General features: G+C 39.7%; 2 protein-coding genes across 2 annotated transcripts in view; both read left to right on the top strand.

The window, feature by feature from the left end:
• Positions 1–667: 667 nt before the first annotated feature.
• On the top strand, positions 668–8281 carry yipf6 (Yip1 domain family, member 6). Its single transcript, XM_064326349.1, has 7 exons — positions 668–785; positions 2600–2728; positions 3278–3356; positions 4237–4279; positions 4614–4739; positions 4963–5120; positions 6596–8281. The coding sequence occupies exons 1-7, from the start codon at positions 753–755 to the stop codon at positions 6727–6729; spliced, it is 702 nt and encodes a 233-aa protein (XP_064182419.1). The 5' UTR covers positions 668–752; the 3' UTR covers positions 6730–8281.
• Positions 8282–11968: 3687 nt separating this feature from the next.
• Positions 11969–25356, top strand: part of LOC135250249 (stAR-related lipid transfer protein 13-like) — a 50401-nt gene continuing 37013 nt past the window's right edge. Inside the window, 2 exon segments of the mRNA XM_064326347.1 lie at positions 11969–12415; positions 13979–14012. Of these exon segments, the coding sequence (XP_064182417.1) occupies positions 12371–12415; positions 13979–14012 (79 nt within the window). The 5' untranslated portion in view covers positions 11969–12370.

The following is a 25356-nucleotide window of genomic DNA, read 5'->3' as shown; positions in this document are numbered from 1 at the left end:
AAAACACATGCATGGAACATTGATTTAAACAATGTTATGTACATGGTATTAGTTAAGTATGAAATGGTATTACAAATATATTTTATGCTGCTGAATAATACCTACCTTTTGATCAAATAGCTGTTTATCTATAGTGGGCAGAACCTGCCAAATTCATTGTGTGTTATAATCTGTAGAATAATCTCCCTGTTCTCCCAGAAACTTGCAATTCATCTGACATGATGTTATCCCTTGATTGTACTTTTACATCTATAAAGTACCTGCATTGTAACTCATGCTGGATTTTCAGGATTTAAAAAAGAAATGGTCAAAAATAATGTGTGTTATTGAAAATATTTTTTTAAATAATATGTTCTCTAAAGTGTTGGAGTCTCTCACATTTTAAGCAGCATTCAGACTGTTGAACATTATCTGCATGCAATACTAGAAACTGTTCACAATTAGTGTGCGTCAGTGTCTCCCTATTTTTTGTCTCATATTGCTATCGTCTCCTAATTTATGCACTTACATTTTCGTAAGAGTTCATTTTATTTTATCAGTCCTTTAAAAAAATTTTCCTTCCCTTTTTCAACCAATCACTTTGTGAAAACCAGTGGTTTAAGTAAATGCGACTAATTACCTTTTAAAATTAAATAATGGATTAAAATATCTTGAATCGGCTGGTGTGAAATCACAACGGGACTTTTAAATTCGTAAAAAAGTCGCATTTAGATGACGTATAATATTTACCTCCACGTATCTGAAGCGAAAACATGGCGGAAGTGGACGAAGCTAACAAGCCACTGGTAAGGGAAAAAAAGATTGTTCTGGCTACAAATAAATAGAATATTGTAATACATTGTTCTGAAAACAAATATACTATAGTTCAAAATATACGTACATGAAACTATGTGCATTGTTTAGCTGGCGAACTTCCTGAATTGTTTAGCGAATATCACTATTTCTATGTGTGTGACTAGCAGCTAGCTGCCAAAATTCTGCGTGATAAAGCAGTTGACTTGTCACGTTTAAATTGGCCGACTGTCATATCTCAAGTCGTTTAAATTAATTTTGTTTCAGTCATCACATGTAGTCTACTAATTAGATAGACGAGCTTTGTTGACAGCGTGCTCTGCAGGCATTGCCAAAAGAAAACGTGTGTTCGTGTGCTCGCCGATGGTTCGCATAGTTTGCTCCTGCCTGTCTACGTGGTCATCGTCCTCTGAATTTTTAAATTTTTGCAGTTTGTCTGATTAAAAAAAAAAAAAAGACAGTTCATGGTATTCATCAGGCAAAACTGACCGAAACGTTTCATGCGCGTGTCGTCCAGATGTTGCAGACCTGTCTAACTTTCTTGGCGCACTTGACATCTCCAGCTATCTTTATCGCAACACGTATACCAGTATACGAGACCTGTTTAACAGCTGAAACTGCGATGACTAATCTCAACATACAAAGATGTTAGTTCGGTCATCCATATCCGCTGGCAGTCATAATGTAACGTGGAGATAAACTGCGCCTTGCCAGCTCCGAATTGAAGAACTTGAAGAAGCTGGGCTGACATTCGAATCGCGATTTATCTTATTGTTTGTAAGAACAGAGATTAATTCAAATGTGCCGGCCCATATAGTCACCAAATGAAGGTCCCTCACAGTACATACTGTACTGGTGTTATCAGAAGCTGATTCTGCAGGCAAAAATATGAAGGCTTATGCAACCATGATTGCTGTTATCGGTGTGTTTAAAGTTTTGACGCCGGCTAAGCCGCCCCTCGTTACATGGGACATTGCCCTGGCAACTTGTAAATGATTGGGTCTAGGTCGCCACAGCTATATTAATAAAACGAAATGCCAAATGTGTTCTATGACTTCCGATCGCTAGTCGCTACCATCAATGAAGATAAAAACTGAAGGATCATTCTCAGGGAAAATGGACTCGGATTTTGACCACTCAAATCTTTCAGATTTTTCACACCCATAATGTAACCTTGGAGCGATGGTATACTTTACAACATATGAAAAATTGAACATTAGATGAGACCAAGATAATCTATTTGCCATTTATAGTTGTCAAACTGTAGGTCACGAAATTAGAGGCAAGTGGGCCAGAAGTGAAGTGAAAATTGTCCCTAATTTTCTTAATGATGGCTGAAGTTTTTTTTCCCCCCCCTCCAAAGTAGGCTATGTTGATGGTCTTTGCTCCAAGGTTACATTATAGGCGTCAAATATCAAATGGGTCCATTTCTCCCAGGATGACCCTGAAATGAATTTGAATCCACACTGCAGTATTGTACCAAAAGCAGTGTGTGCTAGAAAGCCGTGACTGAACAAAATATGGGGTTCTTTTTTAGCTGTTTTAATTAGCATTGATCTGTGCTTATGTCTTAGACTGTAGCCCATTTTCAGTCACCTTTATGCAAAGGTAAGGACAAATGGTTATTGAATCCTGACCTCAATGTATTCTTTGTATATCCCAGGTCAGGAAAAATAAAGTAGTCAAAATGTTCTAAAACTGTCAGCTGATTGTTTTTTAACCTTAACCTGCAGGTGCATTTGTGCAAATATGGGAATGTGGGTAAGGGTTGTCCTTGGAGAAGCTGACAGGCTCCTGTGGTTTTCAGTTCTCAGGGCTCTCCGATGTGTCCATCTCAGCTGACATTCCAGTGGAGGGGGAGATCACGGTCCCAGTCAGCTCCCCGTCCCAGGACGACGAGTTCTCCACACTGGATGAGCCTGTCAAAGACACCATCGTGAGAAAGCCCCCTACCTACGTGAAATGTTGTGTTTAATTGAAGGGTTTACAACTCCATGCCAGTGTGTATGCTAATAGTTGTATCTGACAGTTATTCTGCCTTAGTTACAATCATCTACATCAATTCTGGTTCACTCCTATGTGATAACAGTGAAAGGTTTTTATTAAGCATATATTTTCAGTCTGGTGCTGTAGTTTATGATGTTATCAGAAATTTCCAATCATTTGTTCAATTGCACTAATGAAGTAATTTGAATTACCATGACTAAAGTTCTCAGGTTAACCTTTAGTTACCCAGTTGCCGTATGTACAATGTATTTCTGTGCCTTATATAGTCTTTTTTTAGTTTCTTCTGTTTTCATTGCAGTTTTTTTTGTTTATATTGTTCTGTATATTAATGGTTTTAATTCTCGGGCAGCTTAATGTAAATAGAACTAAATCATTGTTATAGATACAGGGAGGATAATAAACTGCAAGGGACCAAAAGGCCTGTGTTTGTCTTTATAATGTCTATTAACATACTTGCCTTACTTGTTTTGACCTGCAGTTGAGGGATTTAAAGGCGGTGGGGCAGAAGTTTGTTCATGTGATGTACCCCAAGAAAAGCTCAGCATTGCTGAGAGACTGTGAGTAAAAGTGCACTCCTTTTAACATTGTTTTTAATCTCATGTTTTACCAAACGGAACTTAATTACAAAGTAGAAATCGCATTGAAGTTTGGGAACAGGCATAATCCCACCTCAGTCAGGTCTCCTGATTATGTGGCTCTTGCATTTAAATAGAGAAATCAAGCTTACTCCATTTATCAAAGTATGTGTCTTTATTTCCAACCTATTATCATTTTTAACTTTTATGAAAGCATAAATTCAAAGCACAGCAACCTGACCCCTTAAAGTGATTACCTCAAGGGCATATAAAACTTTAATTTAAAATGTAATATTAAAATACTATCCTCATTTGTCTTGCACCTGAATTTTGTATGCATTTTATATTGAACTGTATTTTTCTTTGAAACACATCATATGCTGTCATCTCTCTAATGTAACCAAAGGTAGATATGAAGGCAATGAAGTTATTCTGGTCTCTTCATTTTTTATGATCTGTGCCAAACCTGGTTAACCTGTTAATTGAATGAATGAATACTTTAATACCCCTTGCGGAAATTTGTTACTTGCATGATAGTCACATGGAACAAACAATGAACAACGACAGCAGAACATGGCTACAGCAAAGACATTGACTTCACAACAAGTCAAATTAGCAATGAGGACCATTGACATTTCATGAAACAGCATAAAAACAGAAACAATCAGAAATAACTGTCAAAGTGGCTCTGGAGGTTTTGGGTGGGGAGGGGGGGGGGGTATGGTTAATGTCCTTTGTTTTGTAAACCGATGGAAACACGAAAGGAAGTCCTTGATGCTTTGATGAGAATGACCTTGTGCAGCAGGCCAAGGGCAGGAGTTGTAATGGAGTAACTGTGTCACTTTGTGTTTCCTGTCTTCAGGGGATCTGTGGGGCCCTCTTCTGTTATGCGTCACACTGGCTCTGTAAGTCGTCGGCCGCCCCGAGCACGCTGAACTTCTCTAAACGCTCACACTGATCTCACCGCGGCCCGATCGCAGCATCGGCGTTTGGAGCGGATCTGAAACCCGTAGCCCGAGGCTTGCTTTATTCTGGCTTTCAAAGGGACCGCATTTGTGCCGCTGTGCTGACATTTCATGTTATCAGTCAGTTCAGCTATTCAGAGTTTGCTTCTGTTGAAGGGAGGAAGGGTCGTGTTTGTAGCCTATTCATGCGAAATACCTGGTAGTTTCAGAATTGAGATGGTGCGTCTGTGAGTTCAGAAATGGGAGGGCATAATCTCAAACTCTCGTTTCCCAGCATGCTCCAGGGAGGAGCAGCGGACAGTAAGGATGACGGGGGCCCTCAATTTGCCGAGGTCTTTGTGATCGTTTGGTTCGGATCGGTTGTCATCACGCTCAACTCCAAACTACTGGGTGGGACAATGTAAGTATCAAATGTAGGTGCCTAAATGCACTTTAACAACTCACTGACCCGAGAGCGATTAATTATACAGTGAATACACCAGGCTTTATTCATCAATGATTAATTAAGGGCAAAATCAGTGAGTGGGATGGGAACAAGAAGTGGCTTGTTAGAGTCATTAAAATTCCCCTCCGACTGTGTGTGTGTGTGTTTGCACATATGTGTGCGTGCGTGTGTGTTTCAGCTCATTCTTCCAGAGCCTGTGTGTGCTGGGGTATTGCATCCTGCCCCTGACGGTCGCCATGGTCGTGTGCAGGCTGGTGCTGCTGGGCGGGGCCGGTGCGGTCAGCTTCGCCATCAGGCTCATTGTGGTCGTGGCCTCCTTTGGCTGGTCCACGTTTGGTAAGCCCTCCCCGTTTCGAACCACGTACAACACGCGTAAGCTTTCGCTCGGCCTCTTTTGGGCAGAACTGTGTTGAGTGGCTTGATTTGAGCGCAGCCACGTTCGCCTGGTCTGCTTTTGAACACGATCGTGTTCACCTTGTCTGCTTTGAACACGACCGTGTTCACCTGGTCTGCTTTGAACACGACCGTGTTCACCTTGTCTGCTTTGAACACGACCGTGTTCACCTGGTCTGCTTTGAATGCTTTATTCTTAGTACTCAGAAATTCTTCACACCGGGTAGCATACAAACAACTCCATGGATCAGCTTGCCGCTGATCTGTAATAAGCTTGCTGTTTCCCATCTCCACACTGTTCTGTTAGTCTGAGTTGGAGAAATTTGAGGATTCAGTTGCTTTTAACTGCTGTCGATTACTCAATAGCAGGCAAGGCAACACTCCAGGAGAATAACATCAAACACATCCCCTACAAGCTGGCTAGCTGCAATTTTAAATTAAATCCATTAAATCCTGTGTGAAATACAAACAGGCAATCAACACCTGCATCCTTTAAATGAAGGGAGTCATTTTGTCAACTTGGAAGCAAAATATGTATTTCACGTGGGCCACCAGTTTGTCTCCCCCCTGTGACCAGCAAGGATTTGAGCTTGTATTTCAGTGGTTATCCTCCAGAGGTCCCCATAGGCACTCCTATGGTTTCTTTGGTTTGAATCATTCGCTGTGTGGGTGCAGGTTTAGCCCAGCACTAAAACACCTAATTCAACAAGATTTAACTTCAGCTTGATCAAAGACTATGGTTCATTAATTGAATCATTCAGTCATTTTTTTATTTTACCTTTTTTTGCAAGTTAAAAGTTATATAAGTGCTGTTATTTAAAATTTGGGCATTTACCACTGCTTCTAACAAAACCTAACATGCCCCTGTACAACATTTTAAAATGCCCAATCGGTGAATATTTGAACTGAATTTAACTTGTGTGTCGCTTGTAAACATCGCTGTCAATTGTCGTCTGTGCTTAATTACTTTATCACCTTAGCTTACTGAGGTGGTGCAACTGGGATACTTGTTTGAGAAGGGGCTTTACGAAGAGACTATTGTGACTTCTAGCTGGACTGAAGTACCATGTGAGAAAACAAAGGGGGACAATCTGGTGGCCCTACCTATTAAAAATTATTTTCTTTATTTACTTTTGTATGATGCTTTGCAAGAATTAAAAAACATGAAAGCAGAGACCAGAATTCCGGTTCACTGGACCTTGTCCGGTAGTGACATATTTATCCTAGTAGGTGGAGCTATTGTGCCGTAGTCACTTTTGAGTCAACGATTTGATAAAAAATTCAATTAGAGACTTATTTACAAAAAGGCAGCATCAGCATGACCCCAATCCAAAAAAAGAAGTGTGGACTAGGACATAATGTTTTGTGTGTGTGTGTGTGTGTGTGTGTGTGTGTGTGTATGCTTTTTTCTCCCGCAGCTTCCACAGCTTTCCTGGCTGATAGCCAGCCCCCCAGCCGCAAGGCTCTGGTCGTGTATCCCATCTTCCTCTTCTACTTCGTCATTGGATGGATGATCTTGACCTTTGCCCCCTCTCGCAGCGGGGGACCCTGAAGACCTCTCCCCAGAGCTAAACGGACTAATCCTTTTTTCAATTTTGGCTGTTGCCAAGGATATTTACAGCAAGTCCTCGCCTCTTCTCGCTCCCTCCCCTGTCTTTCTCTCTCCCCCCCACCCCCCCACCCCACCCCATCCCGCCCCTGGTCTGGAATAGGATAATTGAGGAGGTATTATTGAGGATAGCTCCAAAAATATTCAGCAAAACTCACACATTCTTTCTCAAGTGGGTGGGGCCGGATGTGTGGCCGGTAATCATTATTGTCCTTTGGCCTTCCTGGTCTACTGATGCCCTGGCTGAGGAAGGCTAACCAAGGCCTATGATCTGATCACACTCCTGCCCTCAGTTTGACCCTCAGACACAGTGACTGTGGGCTCCAGCTCAGTCCAGAATGTGCAGAGGGTCAAATCTTCGACTTCCAGAGCAGATACATTTTATGGTGTAAAAAAAAAAATAATAATAATAATCAAGGTAGCTCAATACTCCTAGTAAATTCCATTTTCTACTTTTGTTGTGGGGAGAAAAGCTAAGTAGGGCAGCGTGCATGCCCTTGAATTGGTCCTGAGTTGCCTATAGAGGATTGCTGCATTCCTCCAATCACGTAAGACAGGTCACTGAAACCCCAGAGCTTGACATCAGACTCACCGTTTCTTTTGAAACCTGTGGGTGACACCTTTAACCGTTGAGTGCACACTGAAAATCTTTTATTTCCTTTGAAATGAGATCCATCTCCCAGGGTTATTTAGTTTTTTCTCTTGTTTCCTTTCATCAGAACAGTTTAATGTTTTGTTGTGTTATCCCCCCGTTTCATTTTTACTGTGTGACACTTTATATTTGGTTGTCTTTATACCAGTGTGTAATGGTGCAGTTATTGCAGTAGGCTTGAGCTATGTAACGTTGTTACATAGCCACCTGTCAGTAAGGAATGGGATGCATAGCTGTGTGGTTTGCATAATTCCCCATTTGTTATTGTCTGGTTGACGTGTTCAGAAAGTTTATGAAATATGTAATTAATCAGTAATCTATTTAATAAATATCTCTGTTTCACTTAAATAATATTTTACCCTGGTGTAATGGCCAAATTAGTATTAAGTGTGGAATGTTTGATTTTATGAAAATCAAATGTCTGTAATGCAATCACTGGAGACATCCTACTGACCTACGGTAGTGTTTTCTATGTAAATGTATGTACTGAATGTATGTTGTTAACACTACTTTTGTTTAACGTGGTTTGTCTTGCATACTTTTCATACATTGTTTTGCTGTTGTATCGATGAAAACTTTCGGGTTGGGCTTGTGGGAGAGGTTTTAAAGGAAAACTGTGAAGGTGAATTTGTTTTAATTATTTTTTGTTTATTTTTATTTAACGCTCCAGTTCTTTGATCATTACGTGATACTGAAGTAGGAACGCGCGAATAGCGCCAGGCAGCGCAGCGCGGAGGCGTCCGGCGAATCGCGGCTCGATCAGGCAGCCTGAAATGAAATGCGGTCTTTTTGTCTTAAGAAGTCGTGAAACATGCATGTGGAATAAACGGTTTCTGAACGTGATCCGTGACTTTGCGACGTGGTTTGGGTTCGGAGTGAACCGGCTGCTCTCAAGGTCACATTGACCGCGTGTGACGCCTCTCTGATTTCAGGTTCGATTTCGCCCACGCGCGCGGCGGCCTCGGCACTTGGGCTCGCGCGCGCTTGGTGCTCCAGCTGTTCGGTTCCCCTTCGCCTTTTCCCGCCTCTCACAGGCGTATGAACTTCAAGCGTGCCCTTTGAAGTGGGACCCTCATTTCAAAAACAGCTTTACCCCCCTTTTTGACCTGCCTGCCAGCGTGTGGAACCACATCTGTGATACGGTGACAGTGACTGTCCTCAGTGCTTTGTAATGGACCCAGGTCGAATAATTACTCAGAGTACTTTAAGTCTTAACTGTAAAGTTTAGGAAGCACTCCTCCAGAAATTCGGAACAAAATATTTTGTCCAATCCTAACATACAGTCATACGGAAGAAGAATTTTTTTATGAAATGTGGTGAAAACGTTTTTTTTTCCTTTTCCAACTTGTCAGGAATCTGCAGGAATTTTACTGGTATCTAAAGAGTTAAAGTGGTTCGAAGAGTGGTTGAACCCTGGCCTATGTATGTAATGATTCACGTTCAAGTCAGAAACTCCGGAACAGCTAAGCCTTTAACAGGTCCATTACAATAAGAGGGCTTACTCTGCGGCTTAAAAATATAAGAAAATCAAAAATGGGATCCATTCATTTAAAAGCTTCATATAAAAAAGGGATTTTTTATTTAAATAATCAAAATGCATTGACTTGTTAATTTGTTGATATGCTTGTGCAGGAGTCCTAATTAATGTTTGATCAGAATAATTTACAGAAGAACTTCTGGTTAATTAAGTGGATTAGTTTCGCAAGGATGTATTGTATAGTTTCCCCACTTGGAGTTTGAAGATGGATCCCTCTGGCTACTTAATATCTCAGCTTAATATCCCTCCAGTTCCTCAATATCTCGGCTGCTGTCTTAAATGAAGTCTTTGTGATCTGACTAAATCAAAAGAACACACCAATCTTTCACTTCTGAACCAGCAAAGAAAAAGGGGAAAAAAGTACACTTATTCAGCTATCTCACAGATGAGGTTTCCCAAAATGCATTGCGTATGAACAAAATCCTACAAAGGTTATGGGTGGAGCTTATCCCAGTCTCGCATCTAAGCTCCACAGAAAAAGCCAACATGTCAAGAGTACCTGTGGCACTTTGGGATTTCCTTTTACATTATATAGAATAAACCTCAACACCCTGCAGTATGACCACAGTGGGTCTTGGGCAATTTAAACTGGACAGAGGTTGTGCTGTTGATCCTTTATTTTCTGTGGTTATCAATTTTCCATCTGTTGTTCGGTGCAGCACTATGATTACACCCTAAAGATGAGGAACAACGGACGGTGACTCATTCCAGCTTATCAAAGTAAATAAACAAGAAAAATGGACCGAAGATAACCGTTCCATCACTCTTTATCTCGTCTGACTGGGGGGCCTTGAATTGGTTTGGATCTGGGTGTCAGCAGGTCAGGTCCTGCTGCTGGTCTGTTCCCTTATTGCCTCATTTTTTTTTCTATGGTCTGTCTAATTTGTGGAATTGCTTACTCTGAATTGGTGGTCACCGTCCTGTTAGGTTTCCCAACGAGTTGTGTCTGCTGGACACATTTTTCTTCTGTATTTACAGAGAAGAATGTCGCTTGGCTAAACCAACTTTTGAAAGATTAACCAAGCCATAGCTCCTGCACCGCTCCCCCCCCCCCTCAAAAAAAGGAAATGAGTCTCCGAGTAACATCCTTCATGACAATATCTAGGTCATTAGGGACAACCGCAGCTGAGTATACTGATCAGAGGATGGTGGGGTTTTCCTGGATTAAAATTGCTCTGTTCTGTGCATGTGGAAAAAAAAACAGCCATTTTCTGTCTGTTGCAAGACTAAGAACATTTTGTGTCTCTTATCCTTAAGCGATGATGTATAGAATGCGCCTGGCCTCACATGCTCAGGCATTGTGATGATGGCTCAAGTGGAAACCTGTTCCCATGCAGTTTGTAGCTTTGGAGTTTCCACTCCACACCTAACCTGGTTGAACTCTACGCATGGGCTGAAAAGAAACAATTTAAAGCCTTGGATTGGCCAAATCAGCGCCCTGAGCGTCCAATAGGCCGAACAAACTTTTAGCCAATTACACAGCCTATCCGTGGCAAGCGCCTTTTCTGATCAAGACTGTAGAAAGGTCCCACCTGCATTCGTGGTGGGAGTTTTTACAAGTTTAAGAGATTTATGAGACCTGATAAAATTTTAAAGTTTTAATTTGCTGAGGCGTTCAAATATTTCCCATGATTACAGGTTTGTTTTTTTCTCCAGCACTCTGTTAGCTGTGACACAACAGCTGGCTTTATTTTTATTTTTTCACTGCTCTCCAAAATGCAAGAGCTGCAATAAATCTCTTTTCCCTCCTCGTCTGTTGCAGAGCATTTACTTCTCGAAAAAATGTTTTGTTTTGGATTTAACCCTTCGCATCATCATGACTGTGATGATAAAGGCTTTTCCCGCTCCCCTCTCCACCCTTTTTCTACAACCATAATCGTCTGCCGTTGAGAACTTGGATGTTGGTAATATTTTTCCTGGTCATAATTACATGTGAAGAACCACCTGCATAGCCTTGTGGGACTGAAAAAGATTATATCGATGTGCAGTTCCCCTGTCAGGCTTTACTACTGACTAGCCACCAGTAGCAATTCCATTGGTCCTGCTAATAAGCAAGTGATCAGCACTGTGGCTAGGCGCTTCTAGCAAGACTGCAGCCTTATCTGTGATCCTCTCAGCCTTTACCAGTGACATGCATTCGAATTATGACTCAAATTAAAATTATTTTTTTTAAATGAGTACATTTTATAACTTAAACCATTACTGAAACGGTTTATAATATTTATATTACTGCTACGACCACCACTTCTGCAGTTCTACAGCTGCCGATACTTGCTCATTTATATTTTTAACAGAATTCCTGGTTTCTGCATTACTGGATAGCAATGGGACTGGTCTCGTGCGTAATGGGACAAGCTCTTTGAAGTTGCATAGAAAGGCTGCATCTATCATATAGAAATAGGAGGTAACCCTTTCAATGAGAACTAAAACTATTTATATTTTCACTGTAATATAAATTTGGTACTCAGTGTGTATCAGTTCTCTTTTCACATGGCACAGAAAGAAAATGTTTTTATGTTCCCTAACACAGTGTAGTGAGTCTGATGTTAATAATAATAATAATAAATAGCAGTGGCAGACCAGTTTAGCATGGGGATAAAGACAAAATGTCAGTCACTCACCTATAGGCTAATGCTACCGGCACTGAGATACCTGACCTGACATCACCATAAGCGTATGCTGAAGTCATCATTTTAAAATGTAACTGGGAAAAAACCACATACAGCCCATGTACTTTTCTTCCAGAAAATACAGTTTCCTTCTCTTTTTATTACTGGGACAAAGACAATCTAATGTACTTACATTGATATTCACATTAACATTCACCTCACCTCAAACTTTCAGATTTAAAATGAAATGAAAATCTACGCAATGAAAACACAGTAGAAGAACAGAAACTAACTTTTCATATATGAGTGACTGCTTCCCTCTTTATTTGCTGTTGCAATGTAATGAAGTGCATGAATTTAATTCATTCACAACCTTTACGTTTTGGATTTATTTGTTGTGGAGGGTGCGGAGAAACTGGAAAAATACAAGAAAACTGTGTTGGTAGAAATTAATTCCATTATGTCAGGGTTAAACTGTTTAATATGCCTCACAGACCCCATTCCTGCTCTCAGCCGCCCACTTCCTAGAGCTGAAGAGGGGGTGTGTCGGGACAGTGTTGGTATGCAGAGACCACCAATGCAATGTCCAGGGCTGTGATTGACAACTCCAGGCCTGCCCCTCCACTCTGTTCTGGTCATCCGCTCGTATCCTGCCTCCAACACACAGATCACAGTTGTGGTCACGTACAGCACCTCGGGATGTCCAGAGGGGGCAGTGAAGACCTTATCTTCGACCCCTCGACCCCTGACCCCTGACTTGGGGACACTACTGAGGGCAACGTGACCATGGCCCTCTTCTGCTGTCTCCGCGCATTCTTCACAAGGACAAGAGTGAGTTATTGAAAGGTGTTATCACCATGCTGTTCTGTTACAGAAGAACTATTGTTGAGACTGACTGACATAACTGTTTTGAATTCTTGGGTATTAGCTAAGTTGTTCTGACATCAGTTTCTAAAAAATAATTATGTATAATGTTTCAAATTCTGGTAGCATGCTTCCCATTGATAATTTAATTAAATGTACAGTATTTGTTTATTATATACAGTTATTGTTTTAAGGCTTTAACAATGTTTTGCTGTCTTCTATATTAGAATTGGTTTAGAATACTGCTTGTGAACAGTATCATGGTTCTTTTTTTGTCATTAATGTCTGTAGTATATGTATGTATTTTAAAAAGAAGAGGAATTCCTAATTCGGTGACATGAATTGATTGAATGTGCATTTGCTTTTGGTGAGCATGCTCAGAAGAAAGTGACAGTTAGTCCAGCAATAGGATTCAAATTTAACTAACATTTAACTTCCAAACTCCATGTGCAGAGCTATGGCAACAAATACATCAAATGAAGAAAGAAATCACTACTCAATCCTGTTAAATACAATGTACTCGTTTTGCAGCTAGCCGAGGGGTACTTATATTATTGTATAAACATTAGTTCCATGTGTTGAATTCCAATTACGCACTTAAAAATTACTTAACACAGGACAAAGTGTGAGTTTGTGTATGTGCGTGGGTGAGATGGAGAAAGAGAGGGTGGGAGGGGAGAGACAGAGAGAGAAAGAGATTCAATCTCTATCTATAACGCTCTCTGCTTTCTGAATAAAGTGAGAAAATACAGTAGGAGGGCAGACTGTCCTTTTCTTTATGGAAAAAAATTGGTTAAGAGGTGCAAGCAAAGCAAAAAAACGGAAAAATGACAGAAGGGACAGGATGAGCCAAATAGCAGGATTCTTCCTTTAGCTGAAGCACTTAGACAAGAGGAATGGCCATGAAACAGGAAACAGGGAACTACTGACATTTGACACAATCAAACGTGGATTGTGTTTCCCTCAAAAGCCATTTTCATAGGCATGCACAAGTATAGTTGCAGCGATAGGATGCTGGTATTACCACTGAACTGCCCCTTCCCCTTCAAACATTAGACCAAACTTTATGCTCCACCCTTGTGGTTTTTTTTTGTTAGGGTAGTGGGAAAGGAATGGGGGAAAAAAACTGTAAAAAACAGAAATGCAGTGTCTCATCAAAGGGGGTTGCCATGCCGTTATGAATTTTGTCATTTCATGAATATCATTATTCAAATATCCACTGCGGTCCGCTTTATCATGCACCACTGTCACATTGCCAGTAACATCACAGAGGGGGAAAAAGACTGTGTAGAAGAACATTATACACACATTCTGGCCTGTTCTTGTATGCCTATGAAGTGGTGTCACCTTTGCTTTGTGTCAGAAACAGCTGATGGGAAACACATGTCTGACACATGACAAATCTGTAATTCCCTAAGTAATGAAATGCTGGTAAATAACAGTCTGACAGTCCAGGGCAGTACATGCCTTGGATACTACCTGTTTCTATGTGGGTGTCATCTGTCTTTCTGCTTTCTCTTCCTCTTTAAGGTTTTATCCTTCCCATGGACCCAGGCATTTTCAGGTAAGAGCAGGATTCTCATTTATCAAAGGACAGGTGCACCTTTTAGTTAGCATTTTGCATTTCAACTTCATAAAAAATGGACAGTTGAAGAGTCTTTAAAAAATAAATTGTCATGCCACCACAATGAATAAGCTGCAGAACATTCTACATGCAATTCATAGTTTGTCCTGTTTCACATTGGATAACTACTCTGGCAATCACTGGTAATAATAATGCCAAAAATGTAAAATTTTCTGTTATTCACATACAGGTGCAGAATTCCCAGTGAAAAATATTACATGTTCATTTACCTTTGTGGATGACATTAACCGACACCCCTGTGCATTTGCAAATATAAGAGTTCTGTATTATTTTAAATCTGAACACAGATGCTCTGTAAATAGATGATTATGGCTATTAACAAGAAATATACTTCAGTGTTTTAAAATTGAATATTTCATCTTGATTTTCTCTGTTTTATGGAACGGAGAAGGTCAAAATTTCAGAAAAGGAGCCTTGGATTTTCAAACTACTCATAAAAGCCTCGGAGATTAATTACTTTGATTAATTACCTTGACTGACTAATGATGCATGTACTACATGGGAATATATTGTATATTAGTATGTCAAAGAGTTTTAACTGCATAACCAAAACTTTTTGAATCAATTACCAGAAAATTATTAACAGTGCCACAATGATCTTATCTATTGATGACTTAATTATGGATGCAATGCTGTTCTCTTTGCAGGCACTGACTGTATATAATCTTGTACTGGAATCTAGGAAACATCACATCACGCTTGTTAGTATTTTCGAGCATTTGAGTGACACTGATGTTCAGTCTGCAATGACTCCCTGTCACTCAAATGCCAAAGCAAGTTGGAATACAATCTTTTAAAGAACCGTTACTCTGAGTTCTTTTTCCTGGCAAAAAAAAGACAAACAAAAAAAAACTGAGAGGCTGTTTCAGATGTCAAGGAAATTACATGTTTACTGGAAGAAAATGAATAAGAAGCAAAACTGTATATCTTCCTAAAATACACAGCAAAGCAATTTCAAATGCACTGACAGTCCAACCGAATGACTCACCATACATTGGAAAGCATGGCAGTAATGAATGATGCTTTACCTAAATTGAAAAATTGATTGGAAGCCTTTGCTGGGATTAGAGTAGCCAAAATTATTATTACGGTGATGCCACTTTTTGCTGTGCCTTGCAGTAATTTGAAGGAAACTATTATTGAGATTAATGAGTTTTCATTCTCAGTCACTTGACTTAAATCTCAGTAATTTTGGGTCAAACCACCAACTGAAGGAACATGAGTTGAATCCTGAAAAACAGCAGGGATGCTCTCAACTGCTGAAAACACCACCTACAATGAGTTGCTGCAACTTTTTCCAAGTAGTGTTACCTATGCCCACTGTACATTGCAGGCATCACTGTATACAGCTAACTCGAAGTAATTCAGATTAAGTACGATGCTCAAGGGTACAACTGCAGTCTCCCACCTGTGAACCAAACGTACACCCTCTGTGGTAGCTACAGGCTCGGTTCCCTAACAATTATGCTATACCACTGCCCTTAGCGACTTAGTGTGTGTCGAGAATGGTGTGTGATATGATTTCATAAAGAACAGTAAAATTGCCTATTGGAAATTCCACGCCCTGTCAATAAAAAAATGTATTCAATAACTTGAATTTTCTACTGCAACGGCCAGTAAGTACAACAATGAATTATGAACCGTGTTTAACTTCATTCAGTGGTAATGGGGCCCAATATGAGATCTTTTCAAGGGCCCAAAATCACTGCCAGAGCCCCTGCCTCCACTCAACAAAGAATGATCCGTTTGACAAGACAACTGTGTTAACTGATTTTATTTTTTTTTAACAAAATATTGTATTATTAAGATTACGCCCTTTATCCGTCACTCACATTAATAACACAGAGTTAATTAGCTTCTCTAAGAGCTGTATTTGACTTCGTGAGATAGGAGCTTGAAACCTTGATGTTACAAAATGTTCGCTAACCACAATAAAAATCCAGAAGCAGATCCGATATAATGCAATTAGGCTACAGATCGTAACCGAATTGCCTTGTTCTCTTTATGTATACTTATATTCTGAAATAAATGGAATACAGTTCATTATTTTATTGTCGTTACACACACACATTTAGTTGTTGCAATCATTTTTTCCTTTCACTCAGGGTAGTAGGCTAAATTTGATTTTGGCCATATCGTCAGAGGATTCCTTCTCAAAATGGAGAGTAATTACTGAACAACATTCCAGAGTAGTTAAGTGTGTTTGTTTTGTCTATCCGTATTATGAGCAATCGGGGGAGGGGACATTCATTACCTGTGTTACATCAAAATTTTCGTTTTTGCTCAGTTGTTTGCTCACAGTCATAAGCCGAGAGATGCTAAAATTTCCCTGTTCATGAAGATAAGAGACAAGCTCATTTTCTCAGGAACGTATGATACATTGCTTAAGTGCACTGAGCAATTTAAATAGTAGGAAATACTTCATTACTTCTGATGTCTTTATAATTGCATCATGTTAGTTCGTTAAGGCGAACTACTTGGGGTAATTAGGATATCTATTACAAGGAGCAAAAATAACAATATGAAGGGTCGCGCCCGATCGCGTCGCATCGCTGAAGAGCCTACTAATGAGAATATGATTAACTATGGGAATTAACTACTGATGTACAAGCTGCTAAAATTAGACTCACTCAATTTCTAAACTGCGATATAGCCTACTATAGGCACTACCTACGACACTTTTCAGACGCATGCATGCATACTCAGAAAATAAATAAATTTATTTAACATTTAAATTTCTAAATTAATAGGCCTACAGCCAATTTCCACTGCTTTGTAAGTTGTAAACACAATGACATAAATAGGCCGTAGGCCAATCCACAGATAGTATGAATAGCAGCCCATGCGTTCTTTGAAATGCGCTGAGCTATATCCTACCTGCTTTGTCAGATTTCCATTTTAAAACAAATAAAAAAACGTAATTTATAACAGTTATCAAGATCTGCGTGCGTTAAGTAGGATAGGCTAAAGTATAATATACGTAGGCTATAGCAGTATTGCATGTCGCCTAAATAATAGACATATTCACCGTAAATGTAAGTGCGAAACGGATTGTTGTCGTATGTGTCAACAGGTTAAAACATGAGCGCATGGTTTCAGTTCCAGAAACGAAACATTCTTTTTTTTACCGTTGTATCACTTCCGCACAACACAATCATTCTGAAAGTTGATAAGCGCTACGGAACGCAAAGCGCACATAGTCTACACCTCTTTCAGATCCTCATTAGGTATCGAACATCTTCACAGTCCAGGAAAAGTTTTGGGGTTCTATGAAGATTTCGGAGATATAAAATATGTTCAGGTTATACTGTTTATTAATCGCAACATGCTTCGTAAGGGCTACAATTAGCTAAATTATAAACAGACACGAACTTGCAGTTTCATGCCGTTTTGGTAGGATGGAGAGAAAAAACTGGGAGCGCTTCCGACCGAGATCAATGACCCTTCAGTTGAGGGAATCAGCACACAAAGCGTTAACGTTGTTACGGAAGAAAGTGAATCGTCTTAATGTTGCAGGTAAATGCAATACATTTATTCTTTTTTAAAAATGTTTTTATCATATGATTCAATAGTAAGACACTTCGGATGATGTTAGTCGTTGTGGTCAATGTTTATTCAATGAATTGTATTTCTGTAAACTTCTGTCATCACCTCATGTCTGTGTTGAATCAATACTTAATTATTGTTCTATGTTGATGTAACACGACTTGCCCATCTTCCAGAGTTGTTTGTACTTGGCATGGCTTTGGAAGAAGTTTTTTTTTTAAAGAATGAAAGCGAGAAAAGATGAAGGGGGAGCATGTGATAAAGCCTTCATGTGACAAAGCATGTCAGTGAGTACATCAGGGGCATGAAAGGACATTTCACAATTGACCAATTACCATAAAAGGAACAGCTGAATTCCTTGATGAATGTGAATAATCTATGAACGGTAGCTGGTTCAGCTGCAGCAAATCCTGGTGCACTATGGAATGTTTATAGTGTTAATTCACCTTGAATAGAGTATGCGTCGGTCCATTATGGCTCAAATGTAGGCTACTCTGTCGTAGTAAAATGTACTGGTTAAGAATGGATTTTACACTGAACATTTTGATGTGTGGGCTCATACAATATCCGTGCACATTGTAATGACTTTTGAGCGGTGGAACTTATTATACACACTGCCCTCCTTGTTATTTGGCAGCGTCAATTTCGCATTCACGGGCTGGTTCCCATTCCCTAGCAATTCGCCATGAGCTATTAATATCCAGCAATGTGCTGCCCTGCTCAATGAACCCTATTGATAAGGGGCAGCTCAAACCAGGTGATTAATGTGCTGTGTGTTGTAGAGATGGGCTGCCGGCCATTCCATTTACAGCACGAGCTGGGAGGTGGAAGTTTAGGTAGCTTGTTTCGCCTCTGTCTGTTAATTCAGATGTTAGAGTCACTCAGTTTACATGAACACTTGTTTGTCACAAGTTTGCCTTTTATCCGCATAGAGAATTTAGCCTACCTGTTGGAGTCAGAGTTTACTGTACTGTATATGCCGGTCTGTTAATCTCACACAGGGAAAGCTTGTCTGATAGAGTCGCAGAAAAGTGTACCCTACCTTTTACTGTAAAGTCACGCAGAGAGAACTTATACATCAGCCTCTCACAGTACCAGTTTATCTGGTAGAGTTACAGTGAGACTTTGTATGTCAGCCTGTTAGTCATGGAGAGTTTATCTGCTAAGAAAATAAGAGAGGGAGATTAGTCTACCAATTTGTTTGTAGAGACTATTTTCCTCTTTGAGTCGAAATGACGTTTTTGTGGAACCTGTGTTAACATTCCACTGCATCCTCAAGCCCCACATCAGGAGGCTTGTAAATATCTCAGAGGGTAGAATCTGCCTTTACTTCCCTCAGATTTCCATCTCTCAGTCTTTGAATGCCACCAGTATTGCTAACATGCTAGGATGTGAACTGCTGCCCTCAGTGACAGGACTCATTCAGCTGGGCAGAAATACTCTTTACGCTCCTTTCTCTCTCCCTGTGATTCTCCCTCCTCAGTTTTGGAGTGAGGGATTTGCAGTGATCCCTCCATTTTGGAGCCTTTACCGCTGGGGGAGGACCTGGTGGCTTTACAGCCGTAAGGGCATTCAGGGGCTTGTGGTGTAAAGGAAGAAAAAAAAAAAACACTTTAAGTGTGTGTAACGCGGCTTGTACTGGGATGTTACGCCTCGCTCCCGTCACGCTTCATGCGTGATGTAGAGCCACGTATCTTTTTTTTTTAAAGACATGTCCTGTGAGGCAGCTTGGGTACTTCTCAGTGCTGCAGTGGCAGCATCACAATGTTCCTTTACTTCTGTTTTCTGAGTAACCTCTCCTCTCCTTCTCTTGTTCCCCTGTGTGTGGTGTGGCTCAGTTCTGCAGTTCTGTTTTAGTGGTCATCAGTGATCTTCATAAACTCCCAAAAAAGTTAATATTCTCCAATCGAATGATAAATTCTCATAGAAGGCAAGTATTTTAGTGATAAAAAATAAGACAATTTTAACTTTACTGAACGCGTAATATAATATTTCAGAATGGCGTACGCATTCTTTGTTGATTGTCAAATGCCTAAAAATAGAAGGGGTGTGACAAATATAAGTCAATAGGCCTTCACACCATTCGTACAGTGTACATGTTGCAAAATGTTTAAAGCTGCTCCCCTGAATAACTGATTATAATAAGCAGGCAACATGGTCATACTACTTCAGAGTAATGCATGCGACAAGCTTTCATACACAAATGGGTTATTTCAGTGCTCCAGAAAATCACAATGCCATGCAGTCAGTTACAGATGCTTTAATGTTTAAATGTTGCTTTAATGTTTTAATGTTGCTTTAATCTTTTACAATGCGTTTGATTTACATCACTCTATAGATACAGTCTAAAGACCTATACCATTTTGGACTTACAGTAATGTCATACTGAACACCATAAAGACAGCTCTGAAACTCAGACCCAGGGCCCCTTTCTGTATGCTGTTTTGCTAGAACTAGAACTTGGCATTTCAGTTTGGTGGGTTGTGTGAGACGTAGTCATTCAAGCATAATTGTAAGGCCTTTTTGATCAAAGGGAGGCTGTTGTCTGAATAATTTGTCGATTTCCATATATGCTACACTTAGTTCAGATATACACAGAGTGTATTACATAATCATGTACTGTAAGCCTTGTCAGTGATACGGTTAATATATTAGGCACGGTGCGTGTGTGTACTGCCTGTCTTTTTCCCACCATTATCTCTCTTTGTTTTTGGGTTGAATAATATGAAACCTTGGGTCAAGCTGGCAGTGAACTGATGCATTGTAGATAGTGTTTGTTGAATGAAAATAGGATGTTACAAATAAACACAGAAAAAAGTGTTAATCTGTGAATGACTATGCTTACTGTGTGCTACGAATGTAATTAGCTTGATAAGTATCCACCTCATCTGCTCGCATCGACATGTTATGTACGACAGCAGCAATAGAATTTCAGAAGTACTAAACGTACCTTTCTGAAGTAGAATACCTGTGCTCGTGCCACTGTGAAATTACATGGCTAACACAAGCAGTGCCTTCGAAGGAAAGCTCATTCATTTCCCCATGATCGATTACTTCTATCACTATGGAAGCCTGGAGGGGAAGGCTATGACTAATGCAATATAACACATTTACAGTGTTGCGCAGTACTGCAAGTGCGCAGACATTTTTTGTACAGGTGTTTTTCCATCATCCACTTTGCTACCTAAAAGAAAATCTGTTGGAATTGAACTAACTGTAATGTAATGTAACTGCTCCTTTGATCCTCTCCCTGGCTTGGGATAATGTGTGCCATTTTTTAAATTGGTTGTGAAGGAGTGGATGACAGTGATGGGAGTAAAATAAGTCTGTGTGATAAACATCAATATATTATTCTACCACTTGCTTGTGGTGGAAGAAATCACTTTCTTAATAACATAATATTTCTTTGATTATTTAATGTACAGTAGTATCATGGAAGAACTCTTTTGCCTTTTCCTTATTCTTAGAATCAGTCTTAGTTTCTGCTGGGAGGGGAGCATTAACCATTGCAAATGTCAATGTTAAACCCTCTAAAATTCCTGGTTTTTGAAGACAGTTATGCAATGAATCGCAATGCATTATCCATGGTGACTAACAAAGGAATAACTCAGAAATCTGTCACTGCAGTTGCATAATATGTACAACAAAGTTGAGGCTACAGTGAAAAAAATAAAAAAAATAAACTGGTTTGACTAGTTAATTGTACTCTGGTGGGTGATTTGGAATTCCTTGTCAAATGGAAAAGCCTAGAAATGAATTGCATCGTTGTTTTATGAGCCTTAAAGGAATTTGCGCCCCCTCCGCAGTTCACAATTGGAGCCGCGTCTTTGGATGGCTTTGAACTTTGGCATGAGTTTATTGGGAAATATTTTGACTTTGCAACACAGTTTGGTCTGTTGCAGTCCGTTGCTTGGGCTTGTTGCTTATTCGCCTATAATTGACCCTGACCCACTCTGCATGCTCAAGCATCTACTGTGGGATAGCTTTCATTAACATGAATTTCAGCCCAGTTAATAGGTGATCTGTTGCTTGGGAAAGTCTGACCTCTATTTTTCAGCAAAAGAAATGGTCTTGTTTGCCTGTTAGCTGCTGTCATTATAACTGCATCCCAAGATGTTGTGGTTGCCTATCTGCACAGGAAGACACCCAGGCATTTTGAGATCTACACTCTGTAAAATTGCCTCTTGCTGATCCTGTTGTAGTTCTGCTGAAAGCCATGGTTCTTCCAGTCAAAATGTATTTCTTGGTCACCAAGTTTGCCCTAAATTCTGGCAGGTGGACTTATGGAGGTGAATCAACAGAAAGCTCGGACCTGGCATCAGTTGACAGCTGGTCTAACTTTGACTTGCAAGTGAATGCAAATATTTGTTTGTTTTTCTTCACAAATCCAAGTTGTTCCGATGATTGTTGGCCGCTGTCAAACTCCACAAAAAGTTTGAGTATCAGAACCAAAAATCTGAGGATTGTGTCCATGATGGTAAAATATCAGCATACACGACAGAGTGTGTATATTTTAGGAATACACTTTTTTGTCATTTTTATTCACGGATATGAACTGTGAATCTCTATTACAAATTGGAATTGTCATGGTGATGCCTGGATTTAAGATGACATTTGAAAGCAATTTAACTCCATGTGCAGGCAGGTGGGCATGAGCCACATCTCGTATCCTAGTCACAGCTCTGAAAATAAAATGAAAACTGATTACAGTTATTTTCTGTCTTTATTTTTCTTTTTATCTCTATACTTAATATACTTTTATTTCTATACTCATCTATATATATATATATTGGTGGTTTATATATATATATATATATATATATATATATAAGTTGGTGGTTTAAATCAGCCTTACTGATTAAATCAAATCCTAGCCCAAAGTAACAGTTACCCCGGAACTGTAATGCCCCTTTGACCCCGAAGCAACACAGTTCTTTCCTTGAATATTAATGCAGTCTCATAACAACCTTGTGTCCTGGTATTTTGGAGGATCATTACAATCTTGGGATTTGTCTTCAGATGTATGTCCTTTAACAACATGCTATGCCTGACCTGTAAGTGAATGGAAGGAGAACTCCTGGGATAGTTTCTACAAAGAACTATTCAAGCAGATATTAAGTTATGTCCATCAGACTAAAAGAATAGGAGAGCAGGAGAAACCTGAAAGCATCAAAGCATCTCATTATGGACAATGGTTGGTGTATTCAGTATACAGTTCATGTGACTGCTAATGGAAGGTCATGTGAGATGGTTGGAACTTGGTGTTCTTTCTCTGAAACCACATCTGACATCTATCCTTTCAAAGTTTAACGGGTCATATGGCCTGCAGTACACTTTTTACATGAGTATGCAAAATAATATTGTACAGAATATCACTTATTTGTTGATATTTTAATATATATTAAACAGGATATAATTTGGTTATTACATTGTTTGTCCAATTGTTTGTCTTATGATATTCTTTATTGTTTAATTCTTTCCACAACGTACAGAAATGAGCACGTTAACACCTGGTAAGTCGAGCCCCCAGCTATAAGGCTAAAAGAGAGCTATTGTAATAGCAGTAAAAAGAACCTCAGATTTCGAATGCTGTGTCTCTCCAAGTGTTGGGTGTTCTGTATCTTTGAAATATCATATACAGTAACTTGCTTGGTATGTCAGCTGAAGAAAAGGGGTGATAAAATAGATTCTCCTGTGGTGAAACAAGAAAGTGCTTGACTTTCTTAATTCAGATTCTTACAGTTTTGTGGTACCTTCCAATGAATATTAAGTACAAGATCCACGGGAGATGTTTGATAGACAGAGAAGGAAGGAAGAAACATGCCTTTTCCTGAAGGTCTCGAATGACAGCATATAAAGTATAAAAACAAGAAACTCTGCATGGAAGGTGTTGTAAAGGTCAGGTTTGTAGAGATTTGGTGGAAAATCTAAATTCAGCAAAGCTACCATATGCTGTCAGTGATTCACTGATTTTTAGAGTTCATAGGAACTGACCTACCCACCAATGTCCGGGGCACTTCTGAACCATGAAGCTCCATATATTACCTGTCACACAAGAGAAGACAGATATTGGGAATGCAAATCTTATGCATGTCCTGTTCAAAGCAAAAATGGTTAAAGGATACTTTTATTGAGCTTTTGAAAGAAGTCTATTTGTAGCTGAAGTCATTGGAACTCGGAACAGGACAAGCTTTTAGAGCGTTTTTGATTTCAGAGGCCTGTGAGGCGAACTTGGCAACTTTAAATGCAATCTAGTTCCCAATGATGAGGAGAAATTGCTTCGAGGTTAGGGCATCAGTTCTGTTGGATGTTTTTTTTTTTCCCTCTCAGTCCAGACAATCCACTGCTCTTTTGAAAATAAGAGGAGAAATTACATGTTTCTTTCTTGTTCGCCATGACATCCGACATCTCTTTTTATCTGATAATAACAGACCTGTCATCTGGCTGATTTGCACAAGCCACCTGCAGCTGTTGCGATGTGCCACACTTTCCAGAAACTTCCAGATTCCATTATTGAGTGAGCAGTCATGCCAAAATATGACAGATAATATAAAAGTCTTAAAGCTAATATTGTGAATCTGTTGAAAAGCAAGCGAATAAAACTATCTAGGATGTCTATGTCTATCTATTCTTTCCATTAATGTTTTTTTTAAACCCATGTGTCTTACAACTTTATCCTATACTGCCTACTGAAGTTATTTACTGCAGCATTAACAGCGCTGGATTTCTGAGGAATATACCTCCAATCCAATTAGGTTTTATTTCAGATTGTGCATACTCTGATTTTCCTTTGATTAGGAGTTTGAGCAATGTTTTCTGTCAGAACTCATTTTTTTTTTTACAATGCCGATTGCTTTATTCAGGGGGTGTTATAAAAAAAGTCTTCATTCCCATGTGACTCATCTACTTTAACCAGTTGTGACCATATGGTTCAGCAGCAGATTGAGCCACCCAGTCCGTGTTTATTTCAGTGTCGTCCCAGGTTGTGCAGTAGTCTTATTATCTCTACATATTTGGGGGACAGCTGTCAGAAATCTGAAACATTTGGGAATGGTTGTTCAAAAAAAGAAAATAAATAAATAAAATGAAATAAATGTGCAAGCGTGATAGCCTGTTTGGAATGGTGTATATAAGCTATCGCACTTGCATAGTGAAGTAAACGGAAATCAGGAGCGTGTGTGTGTGTGTGTTCTGTGCGTTTGTGTGTGTGTGTGTGTATGTGCTGTGTGTGTGTGTGTGTGTGTATGTGTGTTCTGTGTGTGTGTGAATGTTCTGTGCATTTGTCTGTATGTGTTTGTGTGTGATTGTTGTTTGTGAGCATGTATGTGTGAATATGTATGCCGATTTTTTTGCATATGCATGCGCGTTTGTGCGTGTGTTTACGTTTGTGTGTACCAGCAAGCGCGCAGAGGTTTCTGTGTTTGTATAGAAGTTAAAGAACTAAGCTGTAGGATTAACTCCCACCTGGGTGGCTGGGGCATCCATAAACCGGCTCTTATTAAAATAAATCTACACATCAATATTACAAAGGCTTCTGTGGTGTGGGGATGGCTGGTTTAAGCAGCCACACCTGCCCTGGGTCAAGCTAATTAGACCTGGCCAATTGGATAATTGGTGAAGAATTAGATAATTGGCCAGGCTAATTGGACCCAGGAACAGGAGTGGCTGCACCTGTGCGTAGTGAGGTAATCACTGCGCACAGGTTAAATCTGCCATC

Source organism: Anguilla rostrata, chromosome 3 (assembly GCF_018555375.3).
Source record: "Anguilla rostrata isolate EN2019 chromosome 3, ASM1855537v3, whole genome shotgun sequence".
Taxonomy (NCBI): Eukaryota; Metazoa; Chordata; class Actinopteri; order Anguilliformes; family Anguillidae; genus Anguilla; species Anguilla rostrata.
The sequence above is the reverse complement of the archived record's forward strand: the minus strand, read 5'-3'. Positions and strand labels throughout refer to the sequence as shown.

Coding starts and splice junctions, on each gene's coding strand:
- yipf6 (XM_064326349.1), top strand. CDS start 753: ATGGCGGAAGTGGACGAAGCTAACAAGCCACTG. Junction 4,740..4,962: donor AAACTACTGGGTGGGACAAT/GTAAGTATCAAA, acceptor TGTGTGTTTCAG/CTCATTCTTCCAGAGCCTGT. Junction 5,121..6,595: donor CTTTGGCTGGTCCACGTTTG/GTAAGCCCTCCC, acceptor TTTCTCCCGCAG/CTTCCACAGCTTTCCTGGCT.